Source organism: Pecten maximus, chromosome 7 (genome assembly GCF_902652985.1).
Source record: "Pecten maximus chromosome 7, xPecMax1.1, whole genome shotgun sequence".
Classification (NCBI taxonomy): domain Eukaryota; kingdom Metazoa; phylum Mollusca; class Bivalvia; order Pectinida; family Pectinidae; genus Pecten; species Pecten maximus.
In genome coordinates, this window is record NC_047021.1 from 25,501,197 (window position 1) to 25,527,129 (window position 25,933).

General features: G+C 36.8%; 3 protein-coding genes across 4 annotated transcripts in view; 1 reads left to right on the forward strand and 2 right to left on the reverse strand.

Annotated features, from left to right (window-relative positions):
- Positions 1-1,763: 1,763 nt before the first annotated feature.
- Positions 1,764-25,933, forward strand: part of LOC117330364 — a 40,632-nt gene continuing 16,462 nt past the window's right edge. The window contains exon 1 of one of the 2 annotated variants that reach the window (XM_033888588.1): positions 1,764-2,056. The gene's annotated coding sequence lies outside the window, so the exon portion shown is untranslated. Of the gene's footprint in view, positions 2,057-5,494; positions 5,849-25,933 lie in introns of those variants that run through there. The other variant, XM_033888587.1, reaches the window with a different exon arrangement.
- On the reverse strand, positions 8,283-13,272 carry LOC117330363 (macrophage-expressed gene 1 protein-like). Its single transcript, XM_033888586.1, has one exon. The coding sequence runs from the start codon at positions 13,229-13,231 to the stop codon at positions 10,997-10,999; it is 2,235 nt and encodes a 744-aa protein (XP_033744477.1). The 5' UTR covers positions 13,232-13,272; the 3' UTR covers positions 8,283-10,996.
- Positions 19,871-24,057, reverse strand: LOC117330362 (macrophage-expressed gene 1 protein-like). Its single transcript, XM_033888585.1, has one exon. It carries the CDS (start codon positions 23,961-23,963, stop codon positions 21,714-21,716), a length of 2,250 nt encoding a protein of 749 aa, XP_033744476.1. The 5' UTR covers positions 23,964-24,057; the 3' UTR covers positions 19,871-21,713.

The following is a 25,933-nucleotide window of genomic DNA, read 5'->3' on the forward strand; positions in this document are numbered from 1 at the left end:
GCTAGCGCATTCTATGCTACAACTGTAAATGTTGGGTGTCCCGAACACTTTTTTATCAGTAATTATATATGATATATATATTTTTCTCTTCTGTATGTCACTGTAAACTGTGGCAAAACTTGATGCATTAATTTTGTGCTTGTAGAATAAATAAATCCTTGTCCACGTTTCTATGGTAATTGTCATATATTGATCTGACCTAAAGGAAGAATATGTACTTTCTTGGATATAATTGTTTCTGCTTTGGCTCAATCCAACGAGAAAATTAAAAGATCGGTGCAAAGGATTTCAGAACGATCATGGTCAAGGTACAAATGATTTCACAGCGATCCAGGTCATAGTACAATTTCACAGCGATCCTTGTCCAGTACCAATTTCACATAAATCCTGGTCCAGTACCAATTTCACAAAAATCCTGGTCATATTACCAGTTTCACAGGATCCCAGTCACGATACAGTTTCACAGCGATCCTGGTCACAGTACAATTTTCAGAGCGATCCTGGTCACGGTACGAACGTGACAACCTACATACTCCATCAAAAGAAACTCGAATATACCGGGATACTTCCAGACTCCATACGTCTTAGAGAAAACACGACTATTTACACCACGTAACCACATACATCCTTCGGAGATAAAATCTCACTGCCAGACGTGACACACAGACGTTTTGAAATACGTATATATCTTTTCTCAGTTTATCTTACCTTTGTAAAGAGAATTAGATAATTTAAGTTGGAAGTTGTAATACAAATATCGTAGAATTGTTGGACTACACTAAGACCTCCGGTCGACCTGCCCACATGGGGCTAGTATACACTTTTAGATGACATGACCGTTAACCACAACTATTTTAACTACACCGCGGCATAGACCGACGGCTCTTAATGCTCGAGACTTTCGTTAAGTAGATATGTACGCCTATTAATTACGTCAGGCTCTCAGATAAACAGGCTTTTGGAGTGTTTTGTATTGTCTCTAACTTCAAGGATGTTTCCAACCTTATGGTCAAAGAAACCATGGCTGCAGATTTTATCGACTTCAATAATGAATAGTTTTGACTCTCTGACCACATCATTTCCCTGAAATCAATTCAGCTGTGTTAGAAAAAAAAACATGCAATCAGGAAGACTGAGATTCGAACCCAGGACCTCCAAACTCTGAACGAATGCGTTATAAAGAAAACCCCGGTTTCATGAACGTTTTTCGCTCAAAGACATACATTAATTTAATTTTCCATAGGAAAGTGCTTGAAATATAGACAATCCTTTACTATAATGCTTTCCTTAAATCTAATCACGATTTTTCTATGGATAAATTTTAAGTTAAGGAGTTTCCTATTTTAAGGGACATTGATGAAACTCTGGGCACACCATTAGTCACCCGGCCCAGTCTGCGAATTTAATATTGGTTAATACAAGGAAAAAAATCCCGCCTGTTTTCGTGTTACTTTCTGCGTGGGAATCTTGCCGAATAAGGAGCTAGTACAATATTTAATATTGTTATTCTTTTGTTATTAATATTGATCGGGTTAGGGTAACCCAATATATTTAGAGACAAGTATAAAACATTTGTTGGTTAATCTGCGACTAGCTTTAACCTACAATGGTATACAGTACAGGTCGGACCTGTCGCCTAGGCCGTGGATAATCCGTTAAATCCCTCCAAAGGCAGGTATTTCATATTTATATAACTTAATAGAATATCATATAATATCAGACATTTGCTCATATCTGTGTGCATAACACATGCATGGAATTAGCCAACGTACGGTCCTGGTAGAAAACGGGATTAACATAGCTTGATGTACAGCCACTTCTACCAGGCCATAACAGACTTGATTATATATACAAAACACTTGTAGATAACAAAACTCCACTGTTGGTCACGTTTTCAATTACATTACTCCTAACATGTGTTTGGGTGTTTTTATGGATTTAGAGACCTGACCGGCGTATTGAGATCGAGTAAAGACGTCTGGTCTAAAGTCGCTAGTTTGGCACTTCGACATTGTCCAAGTTAGAAGAATGTTGCAGATTTCCTACATAAGGATAGGTAAGTAGTTTTGTTTAGTACAAATCCTTACGTCAACGAAAATAGAAGGGGACAGCCATGTAATGTATCGATGACATAGTGTATTGAAGAACATGTCTAGTCCGTTTCAACTTGTATTACGTCCTGAGCTTTAAAGCCAAGTCTGTTTTCTAAACTTTGGCAAAATGACACTAAAATTCAAAAATTCGTTGTTGGGGTGGAAAAGACTGAACTGGTTCTTAAAAAGGGTGATAAAATGAAGCTCACAAATGACAGCAATCTCATTTTGTTTGATTTATAGAACCCCCGAACTTTGAGAGTCACGTTTTAACCGTGCATGCCAAGAAATGAAAATACCAAGAAAACTTTATTTAAAGTATTTGCTGAAAACACGTTTGAGAAATTTCTAACTGGCGTACACCAGATCATGACTGGGCTGGTAGGTATATTTAATGCTTGTATGTATCTCAATATCACCGACAGGTACGGGGTGAAAAATGCTATACCATTAATGGTGGAAAATTAAATACGTAATTGCAAAATTAATGGCTCTCTTCTGATGTATGCCAATCAATTAGAATTGTAAAATAACTAATTAAGGGATGACATCTCCTGTTTTGCGAGATTTTATTGCCTCATATATTACTTTTTTCTCGTGATTAAAGTTATACGATGTCTTTGGTGATGTCTATAGGCGTACCGACACTTCTCGTTAGCTTGTTATCAATATATCAATGTTGATGTACTTAAGGACGGATACCGAATGAGGACACTGCATCTTACGTTTAAAGTTTAGCGAGACAATTGCATGTCGCAATTAATGTACATGTGTCTCAGACAAGATTGTCGAGTAACTACTCTAACTTGAAATCTTATTACACAAATACAAATTAGAAACCCTAAGTATATTAAGTATATTACTTGGTTTGAACTCTCTATAGGAGTCTTTAATATGCCATTGTCTTAAAATAACGAATGATCTTCCATACACTCAAAACAATATCCTATCTGACTATATGCCCCTCGGTACACTATAAAAGGAATGTTGTAGAAAATTGATATAAAGATGTACCTCGTCCCTGTGCTATCACAGGAATTAACACTTCTCATGTTCCAGAATGAAACCCAGAATGAAAAAGTAGCCACATGGTCCGATCCCAAGATCCCTTAACAGGGACCGGACCATAGAGTTAGTTTTTCATTCTGGGTGGCCGAGTTGTTAAGGTGTCCCGACAGTTTATCACTAGCCCTCCACCTCTGGGTGGCGACTTCGAAACCCAAGTGGGGCAGTTGCCTGGTACTGACCGTAGGTCGGTGGTTTTTCTCCGGGTACTCCGGCTTTCCTCCACCTCCATAACCTGGCACGTCCTTAAATGACCCTGGTTGTTAATAGGACAATAAACAAACAAAAAACAAAAACAATCATTCTGGGTCCTAGGAAGGTGTCAAGTCCCTATGTGCTATGGTAGCATACGGTACAGAGTGGCGCTATGACGTATCAAAAGCCATGATATCATAATATATCATTGTTTAATACATATTGGTTTTATGTATAACGACCATCGCACTAAACGAGATCTGAAGTTCGTGGCGATATCCGTAGATTTAGGATATAACACACTTATTGTATAACACCCAACAATAAGTACATTGTCACATAGATACGTCTATTGGTTGATTGTTTTGTATGCTTTGTTTTGTAAATATATATATCAATTAAACAATTCAAATACAATACTAATTGAAATGCCGATGAATGTAATTTATCAAACTTCAAACATTTTTATTGTATAATGTAACACAATCATTAGTTGTATTACACACGGCGCTGTCTCGTGTTATTGAACACACCATGATCGGTTTGATGATTATTGCATGCGCTGGGGACCCCCTAGAGGGAAAACGACGTTCTTTTAATATTTGCGAACGTACTTGAATATTATTCGCGCGCGAATATCTGACCACACAAACAATTTATGGCAAGGCTTTCATTTGCACCACTCCGTCGAATACCCATGGTTGATTGCACAACGCTACGCTATCAAATCCGACGATGTAATGAACAATGTAACATGTTCTGTGTTTCCAACAAAAATGTCTACATACACATAATAGCTTTATTCTGACATAAAATAATATTTGCCTACCCGTGGTATATAATTTTAGATGGAGATGTCAAAATTTTACTGAGATAACGATCAAAGTCTATCGTGTAAGTGCGTCCTACTCTGACAATCTGACTTGGGACAGTTGTATTCATGATAGATCTGTTCGCTAAATCTACTTCTAAATCCACGCATGCGCATCGATGGTCATGTCGCAGACTTTCTCATCATAAATATTTCGTACCTAGACATAAAAGACTTTCATGTATATCGGTCTGTGTATACTGTATATATGTCTCTGGTATTACTGATTGATTCTTTACTAAAATGTACATAAACTTTCCTCTGAACTTTAAAATGTTTGAACTGGTACAGGATTGTAAATGTTTTGAATTAAATCACCAAAAGCAATTTAATGAAATTTCGTAGTCAATGGGTTAAGTGAAAGCTACAACATTTTTTTCAATATTCTGAATATTTATATCTGTCTTGTAGGTAAGATTTAATTTCATTTTATTTGATCTAATTTAATGATTCAATTTAATCTAATTTAATTTAATTTAGTATTTCTTTATGAGGATACCATACAGCCCGGAGGTTACTAAATGCCTTTATAGGTAGGGTCCGACATAGGCACTTGAGGAAAGTTCACTTGAAATATTAATTGATAGGCATTATACAGATAACAAATATATTAATTCAGTTCCGAAAAAACTGATTGATGTGTTATTCAATTGTTTGTCCTTTAGATAATTACCATTTATCCAAGACCTAAAACCATGCCCCTGTGACTCTGACAAGGTGAGTCCCCGAGATCCCTGGTATTTTACGATATGTGTGAGGAGATTTAATACTACACCGATATACAAATGTCAGGTAACACATCACCGACCTACAAAACATTCAACCCGCGAGATCTTAACTCGATTAGGGCACAACGTCGCTAGAGACGAGGGAGGGGGTCTAATCTTCACGTCGGAAATACAGCTTACACTAGGTGACAAAATGTTAGGCTCCTTATATCTGCGATTTGTAGATTTAAAGATATTTTTGTTCGTTTTGTTGTTAAATAGTTATAACAGTTATTGATTTGTTTCCTAATGTTTCTATACACACGTGTGTATAGCGACTATCATAAGTTGGCCTCCGATCTAGTTAACTGGAACAAAACACTGAATACCTGTAGTTAAATTACTGATTAAAAACCTATACGTAAAACATAATACCTACAAAGTGGCCAGGTTTGTAAGGTCGCTTTAGCGTTAGAATCTATATATATACACATGGTGTCGTATTTGTTTACAAAGAGTTTTAATCGCCAAGGTAGACGGTTTTCACGAAGGTATTTTCAACCATATGAAGTATTGATTGTAGTAAGTGCTAAAACTGATAAATACCCAGAGAAATACCAATCAATCTCGATCAGTCACGCAGTAAATTATCGATCTGGTGAGGACACCGGTACGCGGTGACAGACGTTACCTCTTAATAGATATGTTAGTGCCAAGACCTCAAAGGAATACACAGATTCTACAGTAGACACTTCTGAACGTTCTTAATTCAAAGGTCAAACTTAGACTATTTGGAATAGGTATACTTGGCCGTATTGAAACTGACCTGTGCAAATATTTGCTTTTCGGACTCGTGGATAGTTGGAGAGTGACAATTTAGAATGTAGTGGACGTTTCTAACTGGAGAAGGGCGCAAAGTGAGTATTTTTGTTGTAAATTGATAATTGATACAAGCTATCTTTTTGATGGTTATAATTTAGGTCTCCGATGATTTTATAACATGTCGCATGTGATACGTGTCTGAGGGTGGACGAGGCAGTGGTGGTGTCTTGGGCATATTGGGGAATGGGGCAGGGTGAAATGTATTCTCTTAAACAACAAATTACGGCCGGCGAGTCCGGTGTGGGTGTGTGTTTTGTGGTGTGGTGTGGTGGGGATGGGGGGATTGGGGCTCCCGTGTACTGGAGGGGGAGGGGGGGGGGGGGGGGGGGGGGGGTCGTATTACTTCGGTCGGATACCAGGGATAGGAAGAACATGTACAGATCATGTACAGTATATAGTAAATAATAAGAACTCTCTAAAGTTGATCCAGATTTGAGGTATAATATATGAAATAATGTTCCAACTTTTTCACATCCCATCCGGATATCGAATCATATGTAGAAGGGTTGAACACACGAGTAGCCTCCCCGTGTCAGTAAGATGTACCATGTGCCTGTGGTCGGGGTTTCCTCCTCGGGGTAGGGTTAACCTAGATATACTGTAATAACCATCACAGAATATTCAATAATTGTTATTTATCATCATTTAATGTATACCTATTGTAGCCCTACAACTGTATGTCTTTTGATCGATACCAAAAGTTTCCGAGCGGGCGATTAATATGTTTTCTCCCAGGACGATCACGTCCAGAACGGGGTGATTTATTGATAATTCGTGTCTAATACCTGTAAATTCTATACATAAGTATATATATCTCCCCGTATCTAGCTTGAGTACACTCGCACACGACCCCTATAAAGAGAGATATCAATCATTTTTAATGGAATGTGAAGAATTCTATACCGTTTATTTGGTGATCTTTTACACGAGTCAAATCATATAGAAGGTGCAACTGGGTATTTCGAACTTCTCCATAATATTACCCTCCTGAAAACACCAGCTTCTGCTCGTCCTGACCATTTTATTGTCACCCTATTTTCGTATCAGTGGTGAATGTCCCATGTCGATGGAAAGAGTCTTTGTATATATTTGTGTCAGAAATCGATCATGGACAAAACTCGACTACCTAACCAGACATAGATTATTGTATGACATTTCCTGCCAGAAATCAATGTTCAGTCTCATTTCCGGACTGTTCTAAAGAGGAGGCGCCTCAGCAATGAACATCGCACGAGACCGTCTAAAATGGCGTGCAAACAATGACACCTGTCTAGTGTCAGGTAATATGATTGTCCACGTAGGATATTAACAATTTTTGTTATCGATTGCTGAGTGGTGCTTCATAGATAGGCTATTTTTATTGATAAATTCTTTATTCTCTAACAGAACGCGGTTGCGTCTATAATTCAAACAATATCTGGATTTTTGTCACAGATATTACGTCACAATCTATTAAAGTTGGCTAGTTGATTATAAAACCGACGAACGCGTTGGCCTGATGGGTTTATCTTTAAATCCCTTCTACAGTTGTATTATGTAATAGGAGATCAATTTTGACGTAAGATTGTAACATTGAAAGACCTTTAATCATTTCATTGGACACAATTTGAAACCAAAACGTTGTGTTGTACAAACAATGGAACGCCTTCTCAGTATACACAGGAATGTGTTACAATTTACCACCATCACGATGCCTGCGAACGTAAACACAATACTAAATATGTTTTCCAAACCTCTTGTCTTTGACATTTTGAGAGTTTGTAAGCAGTGTGGCGAAGGCAGTATGTTCACCTTGTCGAATAGTATTCAAAGAATGAGATTAAGATCCGTCTGTGAACGTCTGGATTAAATATTGTCACCTGTGTACTCGGGTAGATTAACGAGTATGCAGATTAATGTACTTCATCTTTCATTCTTTATTTTCACATTGTTTAGTGTTTTGGTATCCTCCCTAATAGCAATACATAAACTTCCTGGGCGAAAAGAAAATGGGGCTAAGGTTGACCATATGCTGCTGCGAAAGATCAGGGAATACACATTCCTGGCGGGAGCCCCGACAGGAATCGAACCCGGATCTCCGGTGTGATTAGCCACGAGTAAAAATAAAACAGCATGCTCCGTCAGCTGGGTGACAGAGGCCGTATTTAACACCTTTCACACTGCATTGGTATCGATGAGTCACTGAGGACTACATATTGTTTTTGTGGATTTCGTGAATTAGCACTAATATGTCGATAAGTAATATTACTTTCGCAGTTTGAATTCCTTTAGAATCTAATAATATGATTCTATTATATTTTTATAAGTATGTATGGTACATGTACCAGTAAATAGTGACTGTCGGTGTAGACTTGGTAAACAAAACGACACAGATAGTTACAAACCTCTTCAGACTGTGTCTCGTGTGTCAGTCCTCGTGAATCACTGACCGAGCTGATCCCAGTTTCGGACGGCATCACATAACTCAAGTTTTATTTCAATGGAAAGCTTTAATATGAGAATGCCAAAACAATGAAGGATACATTCATGGAACTGTATGTACTTCCTTGAGTAATCTATATGAAACTGTGACCTGGTCGTTTAGTTAAATACAACGAGGGCTCGTGCATGTCACAAGGACTCATACATAGAAACAAAATCTTCCTGTTCTAAATGTTTCATATTTCCTTAGAACTATAAATATTTAATCTCGGTATCCAGACTGTTCTTGTTAGTATCATGTCAATCGAAATAAATTTTATAATTACAGTCAAACCTGTCTATAATGGTCACTCCAGGGAACAAAATATGCACATAACCTTAGATATAGAGGGTCATACAGGCTTAAGTGTGTACCAAATACTTTATGTAGTTGTCCTTTAGGACAATACAACTATACTACCACCAAAACAGACATACCAATAAAATCAAAATTATCACCTTCAGAAAGCATCAAGATTAATAATGACCATGAATTTGACACTTGTATGTGTAATAAGGTCATTAAGCTAATTACAACCGATTCTCTATATTTGAAAGCTCCACAAATGAGGAAGTATTGATACTAATTATAAATACTTGGAGTGACCATTAAGTTGTGAACAGGAAGAACTGATAAGCTGGTACAGATTTCATTGGTGTTATCTCTTACCGTTTATTTCCGCATTAAATCATTTGTGATTTAGCAAATTGCATGTATACATGTTTATATATACATGTATTGTGGAGGGTAATGACGCAATCGATGATGTCAATAAAAAATGTAAATTTTCGAAAAAATTACGATGCATATATAAATGATAATGTGCAATCAATATAGTCATACACGGCACATAAAACATGTAACAGTCATACACGGTACAGAAAATATGCAACAGTCATACACGGCATATAAAATATGCAAGTCATACACGGCACAAAAATGTAACAAAGTCATACACAAGACGTTAAAAATGTAACTTTCAGCGAATAAACAAATCTATATTCACTATAAGAAAAAAAAAAAAAAAAATCCCAACAATTTCCCTATTGCTATCATTTTCTTTGTACATGTATTATTAATGTCGATTTTTAATAAAGACAGAAAAATGTGTCTTTCATCTTCTTTTTGAGATATCTGAGCTGAAACCAGCCATTTTTCTAACAATTTCCCCAAAGAGTTGAAAAAAAGTTGTAAAATAATGAGAAGTGATAGTAGTGTGATTTGACTTCATTTTTGTCTGAAAGTTAACCTAGTTCTAATGTTACCAATTTAAAGAATTGTGATTGTCTCATAAGATAAAAACAAGAAAATAACAATATATATTACATCACTCATATTTATGATGTTAGTTTATTATGATGATCTGGTTTACAATAACACACCTCGCTTAGTTTAAATCGTCGATCATTGCTATTATGAAATAAATGATCCAGTAAGTATTTGTTTACTTTTGAATTCAATTCAACTCAATTGCTTATTGCACAATTCCAATTAGTAATTTGCTGGCAATATATATACAAACGTGCAGTTAGATTACACTGTATACGAGAACACTCTCCTCGGTTCTACTCGTCAAACCATGACAAGTGGTATGGTATTATGAGATTGCCTTTTGATGATTTAATTACATTAATAAATGAATGCTTGACACGCGCATTTTCTGTATTTGAAAATCAAGGAATTCACATGTAGCGTGATATAAAAGGCATAAGAGTGTGAAACACTTTATAAAAAATGAAAACCATGTTAGAATTTTAAAGCGAAGCGTTTCTCCCATTATGACTTTTGTTAAGGAAAAGCTTCCCACAGTTTGATACAATGTAATCATACCTACATTGATGTTATGTTCCTCTAACAATGTAATCATACCTACATTACTGTTATGTTCCTCTAACAATGTAATCATACCTACATTACTGTTATGTTCCTCTAACAATGTAATCATACCTACATTACTGTTATGTTCCCCTAACAATGTAATCATACCTACATTAATGTTATGTTCCTCTCACAATGTAATCATACCTACATTAATGTTATGTTCCTCTCACAATGTAATCATACCTACATTAATGTTATGTTCCTCTAACAATGTAATCATACCTACATTAATGTTATGTTCCTCTAACAATGTAATCATACCTACATTAATGTTATGTTCCTCTAACAATGTAATCATACCTACATTAATGTTACGTTCCTCTAACAATGTAATCATACCTACATTAATGTTACGTTCCTCTAACAATGTAATCATACCTATATTGATGTTATGTTCCTTTCACAATGTAATCATACCTACATTAATGTTATGTTCCTCTAACAATGTAATCATACCTACATTAGTGTGTTTTTTATGGAGACACAACTCAACAACATGACTATATCTTAATCAACATATCAACTTACAAATTGAAGCAAATATAAGCATATACAGGTTCAAATAAAGAGAATGGAGGATAGGTGTTGTGATTTATCATATTATGAATGCAATCAGTGATTATTCAGTCTAACAGCGTACATAAGAGAGTCGCCGTAAAAAAACAAAATTCTCAATCAAACGCGTTCTTTTAAGATTGTTGTACCTATTAAAATTGCTGTACCTATCTATGTTGTCTACGAAATTAAATCTCACGTAAAGCAGGTACATGATTTCTGTCTGTCCAGTGTTTGTATCTATCTGTTACAATCGACATATCTAATCCCCATTGGCGGCTCCAGCTTATGACTCGACCTCTATTTCGGTGTGGGCACTGGATGTCCCATACACTACGTGCTGGTTTGGGACGAGATGGTCCGACTGCTGACGGTGATATTGCGCGGGACGGTATTTGTTTCTGACGATTTTACCCACAACTAACACCAACACCATGAACGCGATAGTAGCGACTATTGCGATGACAGCTACTGCTCCTCGCGGCAAGCCATTGTCGTCTGCTGCTGTGTCACTGTTACTGTTCTGATTGTCCTGTTCTAAGCTAAAATTTACTTCCCCGGCGCCCTCGATATCTGTCCATGTCATACCATCTTCGCTTATTTGGACACTTGAATTATCTGAGAATCCATTTATAGGAATCTCCATAAACGGAGGTCGTATGATAGTCGGCAGCCCCTGACCACTCAAAGCGTTTGCCTGAATGCAGTAGGACATTTCACATCCATTGGTAACTACGGCCATATGCTCACTGTAACCGGTCGGACAGCCTCTTGGCCAATGGGAAGGCCCAGACGTTTTCAGGAATGTTACCAAAAACACTTGATTATTACTTCGCTTGTGTCTATCTTCCTCGTCCGAATTGAGCTTCAGTGGATTGCCAGTTTTACAACTGAAGAATCCAGCAAAAGGTACCGAGTAACGGAATCCAAGTTCGTAATCATCACTGACGCAAACACGCAGACTGCCACTGAGCCTCAATGCATAGAAATATGGGGGACAGGATCGGCTACCTGTCAGCGGATTTCCAACGGTGTTTGTGAAAACTCCACCAAACAGATAACCAGAGCCGGCTTGAACATTTCCTGTAGCATAACACCAATATCCTTTGTAGGACGCTGTTTGAGATGATGCATAATCACCACAACACCTGGATAAACCCAGAAACCCACATCTGTGGCAACGACGTACAGTATTTGGCGTTTTCTTATTTCCTACGTCTATGAGAACTGCCTCATAATTCGGCGGACATGAATAATCACCTGTCAGAGGATTCTTTTGGTCGAGTTCACTACAAGTGTTAGACCGCACATTTCCTGACATTCTGCAAGTCTGATATACCCCACCAAATGTATAGTTGTTTGAGAGACTGCGACATGTTCCGTCATCGACATTCGCCTGGTAACTGAAATTCGGAGAATCAGCATCGGTACATCCCTTGTAAACGTTATGTTTGTAATAAAGATTGATGGCGTTCTTCACCTGTTGGATAAGTTCGTAGACAACGGACGATGGCAGCTCCGGTAGAGCCATAGGTGTGATGATGAAATACAATGGATCTCCAGCGCGGTCGATAGCTACTAAGTTATCCGCAATACTATCAGCCCAATCATTAAGACTGAAGTTCTGCGGCTGGAACACTGATCCACCAATTGTATTTATCTCGGAATGTGTTCTATTACCAAGATACTGGTCAATCATTTCTTTCGATGTAGAATGTTGGTAATCTGTATCAGCATGAAATACATCAGAGAATGAAGCACTTGCAGAAGCCAGTACTTTACTCTTGTCCATGCTATAAGAACGCGCATATGTGGTTTTGATCTGATCTTGCTGGGCAAGCGCTGCCCCGGCGTCTACACTTGTGATGATATGAGTGCCAAAGTCCCTGATTAAAAGCTGACTCTCGTAACGAGCCATGTTCGTCTGGTTTTTCACTATCAGTGTTGCAATTGTCAAAAGCCTCGCTTTAAATTTTGGATTGAAAGCTGTGTCCGGTTGTAATTTGGCAGAGTATCGAACATACCTCAATTGAACCCGAGTGGTCACGGATTTATCTAGTAATTGTCTTGACCGAACGCTTTCGGACTCGTACGAGAAGGATCCTCCGATATCAAAATGTCCAATATGGAAACCAGCTTCAGCATTGACTGTGCTCGATGTCGTTGAAGTGTAGTTCTGCCAATGTGAAAACAACTCGGCGAACGTTTCCAGTTTGCTCTGCTTTAATGGCACGGAATAGATTCCGTCTGGTAACAAGTAACGGCCGTCGTCTGTAGTTTCACAAAGGCTGTAGTTATAATTGATCACTTGGCCGCCATGTTTGTTTCGTAAGTTGTCCCATCCTCCTCCCGGTAGTACCTCGTATCGTATGAGATTTTTGTTCAAACTTCTCTGGAGACACCTTTGTGGGTCGCCGACGCTATACACGAACTGGGTGCCTTTGTCTACGTCCGACGAAGAACTGACGACAGACACCAGGACCATTTTTACCAAAACATGTATGAGGAAGGAATACCCCATGTTTGCTTGGCGATAGCCGCGATCAAACTGCTGTTATCTGGGCAAACCTCCGTATTATATAGTACAACCATTTACTTCCTGTTCTGTAACACGTGGGGTTCGTTACACATACTCAACTGAATCACATACAAGCATTGTGCCTTGAACTGTTTCGACCAGCATTGTAAGGTGGATAGTTTCCGTTTCGTTTTTAGCGCGTGACCGGAGATACCTACTTCTATATACAGCTCATGATGAAATGAATCATAAGAAATAAGGATATAAGGACATTATCTATATATTTTAAATGATCCTATAATATATTTGTAAACGGAATATATTAATCTGTATGCTAGCTTCATAACAGGAAGTCATTGAGAGATAAACACATGATGAGATTCACATAAAATGTAAATAATGCGGAACAATATAAAGATAGAATTCAATACGATAACAAGAAAAAAACACTCATGTTTTTTTCATATGTTGTTTTTTCGCCAATATATGTCGATAATTCTTTAGTATAAATTATGCGATCGCAGAAATAAGTTTCGACCGTAGGAAGTTTGAATTTATGAACTAAGACTATATCGTGGAATGAAGCTACACAATGCAAAATAAGTAAAATAATTGGTAAAATAAGTAATAAATGTAGATTCACTTCATATAGTGCCTTTATTACGGTACTCCACCGTTGAATGCATTACAATCAAACGGAGACAGGCACTTTGTTCATTGGTTACAAAGCTGGCGTATTCTAGTAGGTTACACGGCTATGTCATAAATATCGCAAGACGCATATTAAATAACACCATTGTGTCATCATATTGCTATGACGTAACAATTTACATATTTGACGTTTCACGATTATCTCTGAGTCGAAATTCGCTTGTCTGATTCAAAAAATTCATTTGAGTCTTAACATGCATCCTCATAAATTTTGATTCATGTGATAAACATAATTTCACATTTGTAACTATGCCATTGGAATCTACTTAAATTCGTTCAATAAATTCTGTATGATATAGACACTGATGACAGATCATCTACGTAAAACACAAATCGAGATGATTTTATCATTGACATTGCTGAAGGGATTTTTATGGTTCATTAGTTGTGTTGTGGTTTTGGTATATTCGTTTCAGCACAGCGCAGGCGTTAAACTGTGCCATTTGATCGTATCATTAACACGGGCTTCTTGGCTGATTTTAATGTCATACATGTATTACTGGGAGGACCATATCGCTTTGTATGCTTCCTCCCTTGCGGTATACTAAATTTGTTATGTCCTTTCTGCTGTCGTTATACTGGGAGTTTCCTTCCCTCCGCATACCTCGTGGAGCTGTCCTGGCCTTATTTCTCTATATCGGTTGTCGTTATACTGGGAGCTTCCTTCCCTCCGCATACCTCGTGGAGCTGTCCTGGCCTTATTCCTCTATATCGGTTGTCGTTATACTGGGAGGTTCCTTCCCTCCGCATACCTCGTGGAGCTGTCCTGGCCTTATTTCTCTATATCTGTTTCGCTCATAACAATTGTGTTGCATTTTCTGTTTGTCACTTGTAGGGTTTTCGCTCTATGTTTACAATTTTTGAAGGTTGATAATTTAACAATATAAAATTTTGCTTATACACGACCTCATTTGCTAGATGATATGCTTAGTTGTTCTAATTTTGAGATTGTGACTTAACCCGGATTTTACCTAGGTTTGTATGTCGGGTGTCGTCAATGAAGCAGAAGACGTTTACTCTGCTGAAAGATCTGGTCTTATTCTCCTTGTACGTTTTCAAAGTTCTCCCTGCAAGTATATATTTTTGTTCATATTTGCCTTCGTTTTTTCGATTTTTAGTTGAATTTATGGTTTCGTTATTATGTCTGTATTCTTTGTTGTTTCAATGACCTTTATTAAGCACTCTTTAAATAGGTTTGGAAAATAATACTTGTATTGGTGTGGCTTCTTATATGCGTTGTTTCATGTACGCGAATTTTAGAAAGTTCGAGAAAAAAGTGAATTTGTTGATGTGTTCTAATTTCAGATGTTTATGTAGTTGGCTGTACTCTCCTTTACTCTTGTAAATTTCCATTCGTGTAACTGGATGTAAAATGATAGTTTTCTTGGTAAATGAAATTGCCTGAGCTCTTACACAAAGGATATGGGACTATTTATCGACTGTAAAGGGGGTTTAATGGGGTCTATATTTTTCGTTATTTCAAGGATATGATTACGTAAGATAAAGTACATTTTTTAGAGCATATTATATGTACTTTTGGTAACTAACATTGGAACCAGTTACAATGTGTAGAAAAGAAACATTTACAGTGGTTGCTATGTGTACCAAGGTACATGATCCACTGAGTAAAATTTCCAAACATAACTTATAAGATCAATTTACGAATGCTGTAGCCTATAAATTAAAATTTATTCTATTTATTTAAAACTAACTCTAAAATGTTAATTATCCAATACAAATATTAAAAACATTACAAACAAAACAAAAAACTGTAAGAGAGAGATAAAAAAAGTTTAATAAACAAAATATAATCCAATAACAGTGACAAATCTTTGATTTTCAACAGAAATTCCATAACATGACTATATGTCTCGTTCATCACTACAATGAGTATACCGAGTCAAAACTGTTCCATCACTAATATTCACAGCAAGTCGAAACGAATCATTTTACCACTATAATTATCACATCAAATGTTCAAACAAGTCGTTGATATAACTTAATGATTTTGCTGAGTCCAAACAAGTTTTTTATCAGTAGAATGATTATAAAAAAGTACACATAGTCATTTTTACCACTATGATAATTATACTGTGCCCATACAAGCCATTTTGCAACAGGCATAACCGTGCAGTAAGTGTCAGCATGCTATCTCTGTTGTCCCATCCTTCTCCCGGTAGTACCTCGTATCGTATGAGATTTTTGTTTGTCCTTCTCTGGTTTGTCCTTCTCTGGCATGGCGGAGAAACAGTAATACTCCATGTTTGTTTGTTGATACCCTATTTCAATCTGAAGAAGATGTGTTACTTGTAGTTACCTGCTATACTGCTTGCTGTGTGAATCTTACACACATGGTTGCCTATTACGGGACGTGGAAATTTCCGTTGCGTAATGATCAATACTGTAAAATACCTACTTTTGTTTTGTTTTCACGATAGGTAATAACAGATCAGTTGTCTAAAAATGAAACATAGTTATATGTGGAGTATAGGTACAAGTGCATTTGTGAGGAGTTACGGATGTTAAAATGCCAACACGCTTGGCATGTGTATCATACGCAGATGTGGCACAAGTGTGCCGTGATTGTACCGTGTCTACAGACCGGATATTTCTCTTCGAAGCTATTTGGTGTTTTCTTATTTTTAAATTAAAACCATCTGATATAAGATTTATTGACAATTATTGAGAGTACCCTATTCTTAGATCTCTGTTTTTAAATATGTATTCATCCTGTTCTTGGATTCCTGTTATCCAACTTCTATGTATAACATAGACAACTAGATGGTGACCTTTTTCAGAAATTTCGTTTGTATGAATCGGCATCAGACCATAGGGCTCACCTGCTGTCCCCATTGCATGGCCGTAAGAGGCGACTTAATTGGGATATTATCTTTTCTCTCTCTAAACAACTTCCTTCTTCAAAACTTATCCGTTGACACTGTCCCACTTTTGGCTTTATTTCAGCGTTCGCCCCTTTGAGGAAAACTTTGGATTCTGTCCCCTGGGCGTGATATACCAAAGTCTTTATAAATGGCAGTTTCTGCTCCCGCTTAGCGCTCAGTAATCTGGATGTGGAATGACTTGTTCGCCCATTGTCAATATAATGTGACAGTATGCTTCAGTGTGGTAGCACTTTAAACGGCATCTGTTCCGTGCTATAACAAAGAGACCAACATGAATATACCACAGCCTCCCAAAGCACGCACTTACCACACATATCATCTTGCACACAGGGGAGTCCGTCCTTCAATGACCTTAGCTGTTGATGGGACGATATAAGCAATACTAAACCACATCAAACCAAAACGATACATACACTATATAGAACCTCAATATTTGGGACGATAATAAAAAAAAAAACCCGATATAATATATCTAATTATTAATAAAAAAAAGTCAGAAAATAAATGATGCCGCGGATCTGAATGATTTACCATAGATATAGCGTATAATTGTAATTAGCGTAGAATGCTTATTTCAATTAAATTATACATTTTCTCTCCGGGAAGAGGAAGCTTACACGATCAATAATTTTAGGAATTTTCAGTAAAAACACTACCTGCAATGTGTACAACCGTAGCATACGTATCTAATTTACTTCCCCTATGCGGACATCGCCACGTGACCCAGGGATTCTCCTGTTGTCATGATAACGTTTTCTCGTTAATTCAAGTCAAAAGTGGTATAAGAAGGCAAATCAAAGGGAAAATCTTACATAATCTTACACAAACGATCCGTGTGTTTGTACCTGTCAATAACACTTGATAATGGTATTTATACAACTGTCAGCTTCATATATATATCTAGTCTGTCCCCGTCTATAATTAGACCGACTAAAAATAGTGCATTTGGGAATCACGAAGTGACGGCTCAATAAGTGATAGACTTTATGGATGTATCATCACGTATGTACCAAGTTCGCTGATAATTTTCTTCATTGCCGCGTAAAACTGATTTCCTGTCGATTTTATGATGCACCAAAAGAATCCTGCGGGATCAGTTTTAGATTATAGTCGCAATGCGATAATTATCTTTAATATATTTTGGGGTTTGTTAATGGAATATTTCGGTAATTTTCTTAAAGTATTTGATATCACAGTGGACCATTAAGAAATTATGTGACCTTGGCCAATTCTATCATTTATTTACATTTTTTTAAACAAATTCTTTAAAACTGTTTGGTATTTACTACAATATTTAGTTGTAAGAAATTGAAAAAAATATCATAATAATAATAATAATTTGTTTTACACCATCCCACCTTGATCCCCTATTTTCTATAAGACCACACAAAATCGGATGTAAGAAATTAAAGCAAATATTGAGGTGTTATTTTGAAGAAGAAAAAACTTTCATAGAAGTCCCCTTTAGATATGTTTGAAATAAATAAGCAAAACCACCCATATGTGTTGATCTGCCGAGTCGGATCGCCCGAGTTTCTTGTGCGGAGGAAAATATCACGAGTGTGCGAAGCACTCCGCACAAGAAACTCGGGCGATCCGACTCGGCAGATCAACACATATGGGTGGTTTTGCTTTTATCACATACCTTAACCATTCTTAATGTTTCTTTACTTTTAAATAAAATGCAAGTATTATTCGCTACCTCATCGCTTTGTGCCTACTTTCGTTTTCAAGTCACCAGGTCCCGTTTCTCGGAATCAGCTGATCACTGCCACCGGTTACTTAGAATTGACTGCTCCAGTTATAAACAACATTAGGCCTATCTGTGTTCATTCAATTCCTTATTTTCAAATTGATAAAATGAGAGATAACAATACTAATATCGGAGGAAATCATTTATTAACAATGTCATTTTGAGACGTGAAATTATAATAAAATGTTCAATATCTTCAGTACCGAGTTCAAATTCCCCTCACTAAATTCTCCTTACTGTCCGTTCCGTCTTTCGGCATTAAATAACAATTTTAATCAAATGTTGACGATTTTAAGGAGTAATTTGTATAGAGACTGGTTTATTTAATTATTTATGAAATATGTACATAGCTTAAAATTAAAATTAAAAGAAGATATTCATAACACCGAAAAAAATCTCCTAACTTCTAGTCGCAACGTCACTTCATTCATGCAGGACCAGCAAGTGGTATAGATTCTGTAGTTATTATTCAGTGTTAGTGTACTGAACATGGTTATTTGAGCCTCCGATGAGAAGCTTATCAATTACGTAGCTATATCTATCAAACAAACTATCCAACATCAAACTCTGTTAAAAAGAATATATACATACATATATATATTCTTTCTGTTTTGAGTTTACGGTATAATTATATTCAAGACTACAGCTGTAACGTCTGGTAGCTTTAATTACTGGTGTTAACCATTTAGAGGTACAAATGTATATATTTGGGGAGAGTACACCGTTTTGTTTCTCCAAGTTTCGAAATAGGGCAGATTTGTATCACTGAATAGCGGTGTGTGGTGGAAAAACGTAAGTGTGGCCATACGCATACACACATATATTGGTATGTAATTCCATTAATTGGTCAGTGTATGGAGTAAGTGTCACACATATATTGGTATGTAATTCCATTAATTGGTCAGTGTATGGAGTAAGTGTTTAACATATTTTTAGTCATTGGGACATTTGGAGTTTGTGTTACATACTTCCAGATATTTTATGTTTCTGTGTGTTTCGTGAATTAGTACTAACGTTCTGATTACATGGTCATTCTCAATAATTCTTTTAAAAACTTATACTGTAGTTGATTTAGTTTTCGCGGATGGACAGCAAGGCACACGTTACAGTGAATTACAGCCAATCAATCATTGTACTTCTCTGATTATTCGCGGTTGGCAAATTAGGACGCGTGTACAATACTCGATATTAGACTGCTAAAAGATCAACACCCTATGACAGGGCTAAACTCAGTTTCAGACATACCTTAAAGTAATATCATAACACGTGACAAGATAGTTTACTGAAAGTTTTATTTCATAAAGCCTAAACAATGTTAATGAAGCATATATATACATTAACCTCGGTAGCCATGTCTAATTGTAATATTAAAGTACAACTGGGACTGGTGTATATCGGATACACTATCGAGGGTTTATAGCTTATAATTGGAAAAATCCTGTCAATTATATCTTCCTAAGAATGAAATAAGTGGCCATGTCAAATAAAATGGATTAAACTCGTTCAATTATTTGAAATGCTATTCAACAGAATTCACGGTTCCGTAATCTTAAATCATCTTAGATACCAAGAAATATATCATGATTCCGAGAACAGCCTATCAAAAATCCTTACTTCCATTATAATTACAGTATATTAATTGTCTAATAACTTCAGCAGTAAAAAAACACGCACCTTGACTCAACTTGTGTTAGAGTACTATATAAAAATGCAAACAAACAAAAATGGAAAAAATAGACCTCCATCTCAAAGTCGGGCTTTATTTGATTGAAAATCATATCCTCTTTGTTAAAGGTTCCTCAATACCAACTTGTGATCTATTCCGAAAAAAAATGATAAAAATTTAAGTACAGAGACGAATTCTAAATTACTATGTACAAATACTACAATAGAAATGGTAATAATCAATATGTACAAGCCGCTATCTATATAGAAAAAAATACAAAATAATATTCAAAATACCAACGCGTAAATGCTGTTTAACACATATAGGCATTTATCAAAAGCTGCAACGGACTGTCAGTTAAATTTACCTTATCTACACAAATCAATATCCATATCCGGCACTGCTTCAAAGCGGCCCAGCGATATAACGCCAGATTGAAAAAGATTCTTCCTCGCTAACATTTTTTGTTTGTTTAGAATGAAATCAAGATCTAGATAAAGACTTGTATCCCAAAACTACATTACAATAACTCTCAATCATTTATATTTACAAAATAATACCACAATCATTCAACAACCCTCCAAATGTCCACACTCTAAAAATAGCCACTAACGTCAGACAGGCACACACTCGCTGCTTGTTTAAGTGTAATGAAGCGGCTTCCTCAATCGCTCCAATGAATAATACAATGTTATTTTCAAAAAACAAATCTGTATTTATATGTCATCCATACCTCAATATGGCATTTAAAATACTATAAAATTTACATGTTTCAGTTGAAAGAGTGAGATGATAGAATTTACAAAATAATTGATCAAAATCACACATAAACCTGGAAAAACAGCATGAGATATAATATATATACATTTATTGGTAATTAAATTTTGCAAATGATTATTAAAACACTATTTTATTGATAATTTTCTAACGAGATGTATTGTTCACCTACAAGGGTGAAAATGGATTTCATAAATATAAGCCTACACTCACTTACGCTAGCAGAAATAGGGGTTTCTTTTGCTATAAAAAAATCTAAATTTAATTTTTAGATATGTTACAGATTGAACATCCAAAAGGCACAAAACTTAGAAGAAATATATATCGATCATTCTTATGGTGCACTATTTGTGAATAATGAAACTTCATTTGTTGAGGTGAACATGCATATGACAAACCGTTATTGTATATCAGAAAATAATCATTTTACACAGTCAATGTCACGTTACTAAATATAGATTTATATACAATCCATCAGTCTGATTATATCTGTTCAGCATCCAACAAAACATTACGATGGGATTCACTGATTATAAGTTGACAATCTTTGAATAAAACCATGCTATTGTGAAATAGCAAATCCTTTGATTAAACTTTCATGCTAAGAATTATACGAAAGTGGGATTATTTACCCTTAATCGATGCCGAAGTGTCCTTTGCCGCAATTCAGTTACCTCAAGATTCAATTTGTACTTCGGTTTGAGAGTTTGAGGAGCCATACCCAACATGTTGGTTTGGGATGAGATGGTCCGACCGCTGACGGCGATATTCGGTAGGACGGTATTTGTTCCGGATAATTTTACCCACAACTAACACCAACATCATGGACGCGATAGTAGCGACTATTGCGATGACGGCTACTGCGCCTCCTGACAAACCATTGCCATCTGTTGTTGTATCACTATTAGCATTGTGCTTGGCTGCTTGTTGAAAGTTATCGTTGCCGATATCAGCAGTTTCTTCAATATCTTCCCATACCATACCCTCATTACTTATCATGAAACTGGAATTATCCGAAAATCCATTGAAAGGAATCTCCATAAACGGAGGTCGTATGATAGTCGGCAGACCCTGGACCCTCAAAGCGTTTGCCTGAATGCAGTAGGAAATTTCACATCCGTTGGCAACAAGAGCAAGATGCTCGCTGTAACCGGTCGGACAACCTCTTGGCCAATGAGAAGGTCCAGAGCTTTTCAGGAATGTTTCTAAAACGAGCATGTCATTTGTACTTCGTTTGTGTTTGTTTTCTTTATCTGACATCAACTTCAAGGGATTGCCAGTTTTACAACTGAAGAATCCAGCAAAAGGTACAGAGTAACGGAAGCCAAGTTCGTAATCATCACTGACGCAAACACGCAGACTGCTACTAAGCTTCAAGGCGTAGAAATACGGGGGACAGGATCGGCTACCTGTCAGCGGATTTCCAACGGTGTTTGTGAAAACTCCACCAAAGAGATAACCAGAGCCGGCTTGAACATTTCCTGTAGCATAACACCAATATCCTTTGTAGGACGCTGTTTGAGATGATGCGTAATCACCACAACATGTTGAAAAACCCAGAAACCCACAGCTGTGGCAACGGCGTACATTATTTGGCGTTTTCTTACTTCCTACGTCAATCTCGACTTCTTCGTAATTCGGAGGACATGAATATTCACCTGTCAGAGGATTCTTTTGGTCGAGTTCACTACAAGTGTCAGACTTCACATTTCCTGACATTGTACAAGTCTGATATACCCCACCAAACGTATAGTTATTTGAGAGACTGCGACATGTTCCGTCATCGACGTTCGCCTGGTAACTGAAATTCGGAGAATCAGCATCGGTACATCCCTTGTAAACGTTATGTTTGTAATAAAGATTGATGGCGTCTCTCACATGTTGGATAAGTTCGTAGACAACGGACGATGGCAGCTCCGGTAGAGCCATAGGTGTGATGATGAAATACAATGGATCTCCAGCTTGATCTACTGCCACTAAATTTTCTGCGATGCTATCAGCCCAATCATTAAGACTGAAGTTCTGCGGCTGGAACACTGATCCACCAATTGTTTCCGTTTCGGAATGTGTTCTATTACCAAGATACTGGTCAATCATTTCCTTCGACGTTGAGTGTTCGTAGCTTCCGCCGATGTTAAATACACCGCAGAATGAAGCACTTGCAGAAGCCAGTACTTTACTCTTGTCCATGCTATAAGAACGCGCATATGTGGTTTTGATCTGATCCTGCTGGACAAGTGCTGCCCCGGCGTCTACACTGGTGATGATGTGAGTGCCAAAGTCCCTGATCAAAAGCTGACTCTCGTAACGAGCCATGTTCGTCTGGTTTTTCACTATCAGTGTTGCTACCTTCAAAAGCCTCGCTTTGAATTTCGGATTCAAGGGTGTGTCCGGTTGTAATTTGGCAGAATATCGAACATACCTCATCTGAACCCGAGTTGTCACTGACTTGTCCAGCAACTGTTTGGACCGAACGCTTTCGGACTCGTGCGAGAAGGATCCTCCAATACCAAAATGTCCAATATGGAAACCAGCTTCAGCATTGACTGTGCTCGATGTCGTTGAGGTGTAGTTCTGCCAATGTGAAAACAACTCGGCGAACGTTTCCAGTTTACTCTGCTTTAATGGCACGGAATAGATTCCGTCTGGTAACAAGTAACGGCCGTCGTCTGTAGTTTCACAAAGGCTGTAGTTATAATTGATCACTTGGCCGCCATGTTTGTTTCGTAAGTTGTCCCATCCTCCTCCCGGTAGTACCTCGTATCGCATGATGTTTTTGTTCAAACTTCTCTGGAGACACCTTTGTGGGTCGCCGACGCTGTACACGAACTGGGTGCCTTTGTCAACATCCGACGAAGAATATACGACAGGGACTACTGTCAGCATTACGAAAATGAAAATGGCGGAGTTAAAGTAGTACTCCATGTTTGATTGTCGATAGCCGATGTTAAACTGATGTAGACCTGTTACTTACACTTTCCTTTACCTTCTATACTGCCTACCACACTAGGCTGCTCTGTGTAGTTTATAACGGGGTCTGGAAATTTTCCGTTGCGCTTTGTTACGTTTTTGGAAATACCTACTTTCGTTTCGTTTGGTGCAAGTTTTCATAAAAAAATACACTACCTTTGTATTTAATACTAAAAAATGTAAATGTATTCAACATATAAAAGATATGTATAATATAGTTAGTCTGTTACAGCGATAATTACCAGATGTAAGTAGAAGAGTATATTGAAGAGTGTTTGTCTGAGTTGCACACATACCATTATCAACACACGTACGCTGTGAATCATATTCACACGCACTCCATTGTGACGTTATTGTACCGAGTTTATATATAGACTACGAATCCATTTGTGATTTCTGAACTCAAGAGTTTATACCTCATTATATATATTTCCTCGTATCCTTGATCTCAATGCAAGTTAAAGAGCTCGTACATTTGACATTTATAAATAAAATCGTTTGCTTTTTAACAATTCACAGGAAAACGAGATGATTTAGTAAATAATAAGAAAAAGTACGAGAAAGAAATATATGTGAACAAAAAATTGTCATATAAACAGATTGGCTATATATTTTACTAAATATCTGGTATAAATAAATGGTAGGAATTTGATATAAGATTTATTAGCAATTATTGACATTTAAATATATTTATATCTATGTTTTCATATCTGTATATATCCCTTTTCTATAGGTAGTATCCTGTCTCCAGCTAGGTTTTCTATATATGCAGTATGAAACGCCGACACATGGATGTTGACGCTTTCAAAAATTTAATTTATGTGAATAGGCATCAAGTGATATATTCTTGACTGAATATCAATAATTATTTAAGTATTTCTGTTTGATAGGTGACAAGAGATCAGAATATAACTGATGCCGTAATTTTCATTATTTACATCACCTAAAGTATATCATCGTTATTGACTTAGAATATATGTTGTAATTAAAAAAGGGAACATAATTCGGATTGAATAATATTATCCTGTCCGGGAAGAGGAAGTTCAAATGATGGATATTCCTAGGGATTTTCACTTGAACACTACATGTGTACACACGTGATATACATACTGAGTATATATGTGACATTTAAATAACGTTGGAAATTCCATACATATCTAATTTACTTCCTTTATGCGGTAATAACCATGTGACCGCGAGATTCTCATGTTTCTAGCGATAGTGTTGTGACGGGGTCTGTTGTTATTTATGTTGCATTTACTTTTTTTCATATAATTAATGATGTGGTTTACTATTGCCTTCGTGTCATATAAAATGATAACGATACTCTGGAAAACCGACAATTTTCCTGTACTCATCCGTCACTGAGATGCTTAATATAGACTACAGGTATATTTCGCCCGCAATTGGGTTGTATGTAAACCGATCTGTTCATTATAGGAGTGAATCTAATTCGCACTTCCCATGCCATATGTGCATTGCACCTCATGTAAACAGTAGTTGTATAAAACTGGAATTCCCAACCGATGACTGTTCAAGAAATTCATAAAAATGAAAAAGATCTGCTACGTCATTATGCATATTGATATTGATATTACAAAAAAATAAAAGAAACAGGAGATTGACTCCATTAGAAGATAATGATTCGAGGCGAGTTGTTGAAGTATAAAAATATTTCATTACAATGTACATCAAATAATATCATCGCCATAAGCATAATAATTATTAACAGAAAGAAGGTATCCTCAAATTGATGTCTTGTCAGTAACAGTTTAATTAATATTGATGTCCTTCAAGATGTTTTTTGTCGGATCGGTAATGTGAATATTGCAGTAACACAATATTGTCACAAGTGACATGAGCAGTACGAGATCGTGTTTGTGTAATACTGTCCGAAGAAGGACACATAGGAAATAAATTCAAAG

Coding starts and splice junctions, on each gene's coding strand:
- LOC117330363 (XM_033888586.1), bottom strand. CDS start 13,231: ATGGGGTATTCCTTCCTCATACATGTTTTGGTAAAAATGGTCCTGGTG.
- LOC117330362 (XM_033888585.1), bottom strand. CDS start 23,963: ATGGAGTACTACTTTAACTCCGCCATTTTCATTTTCGTAATGCTGACA.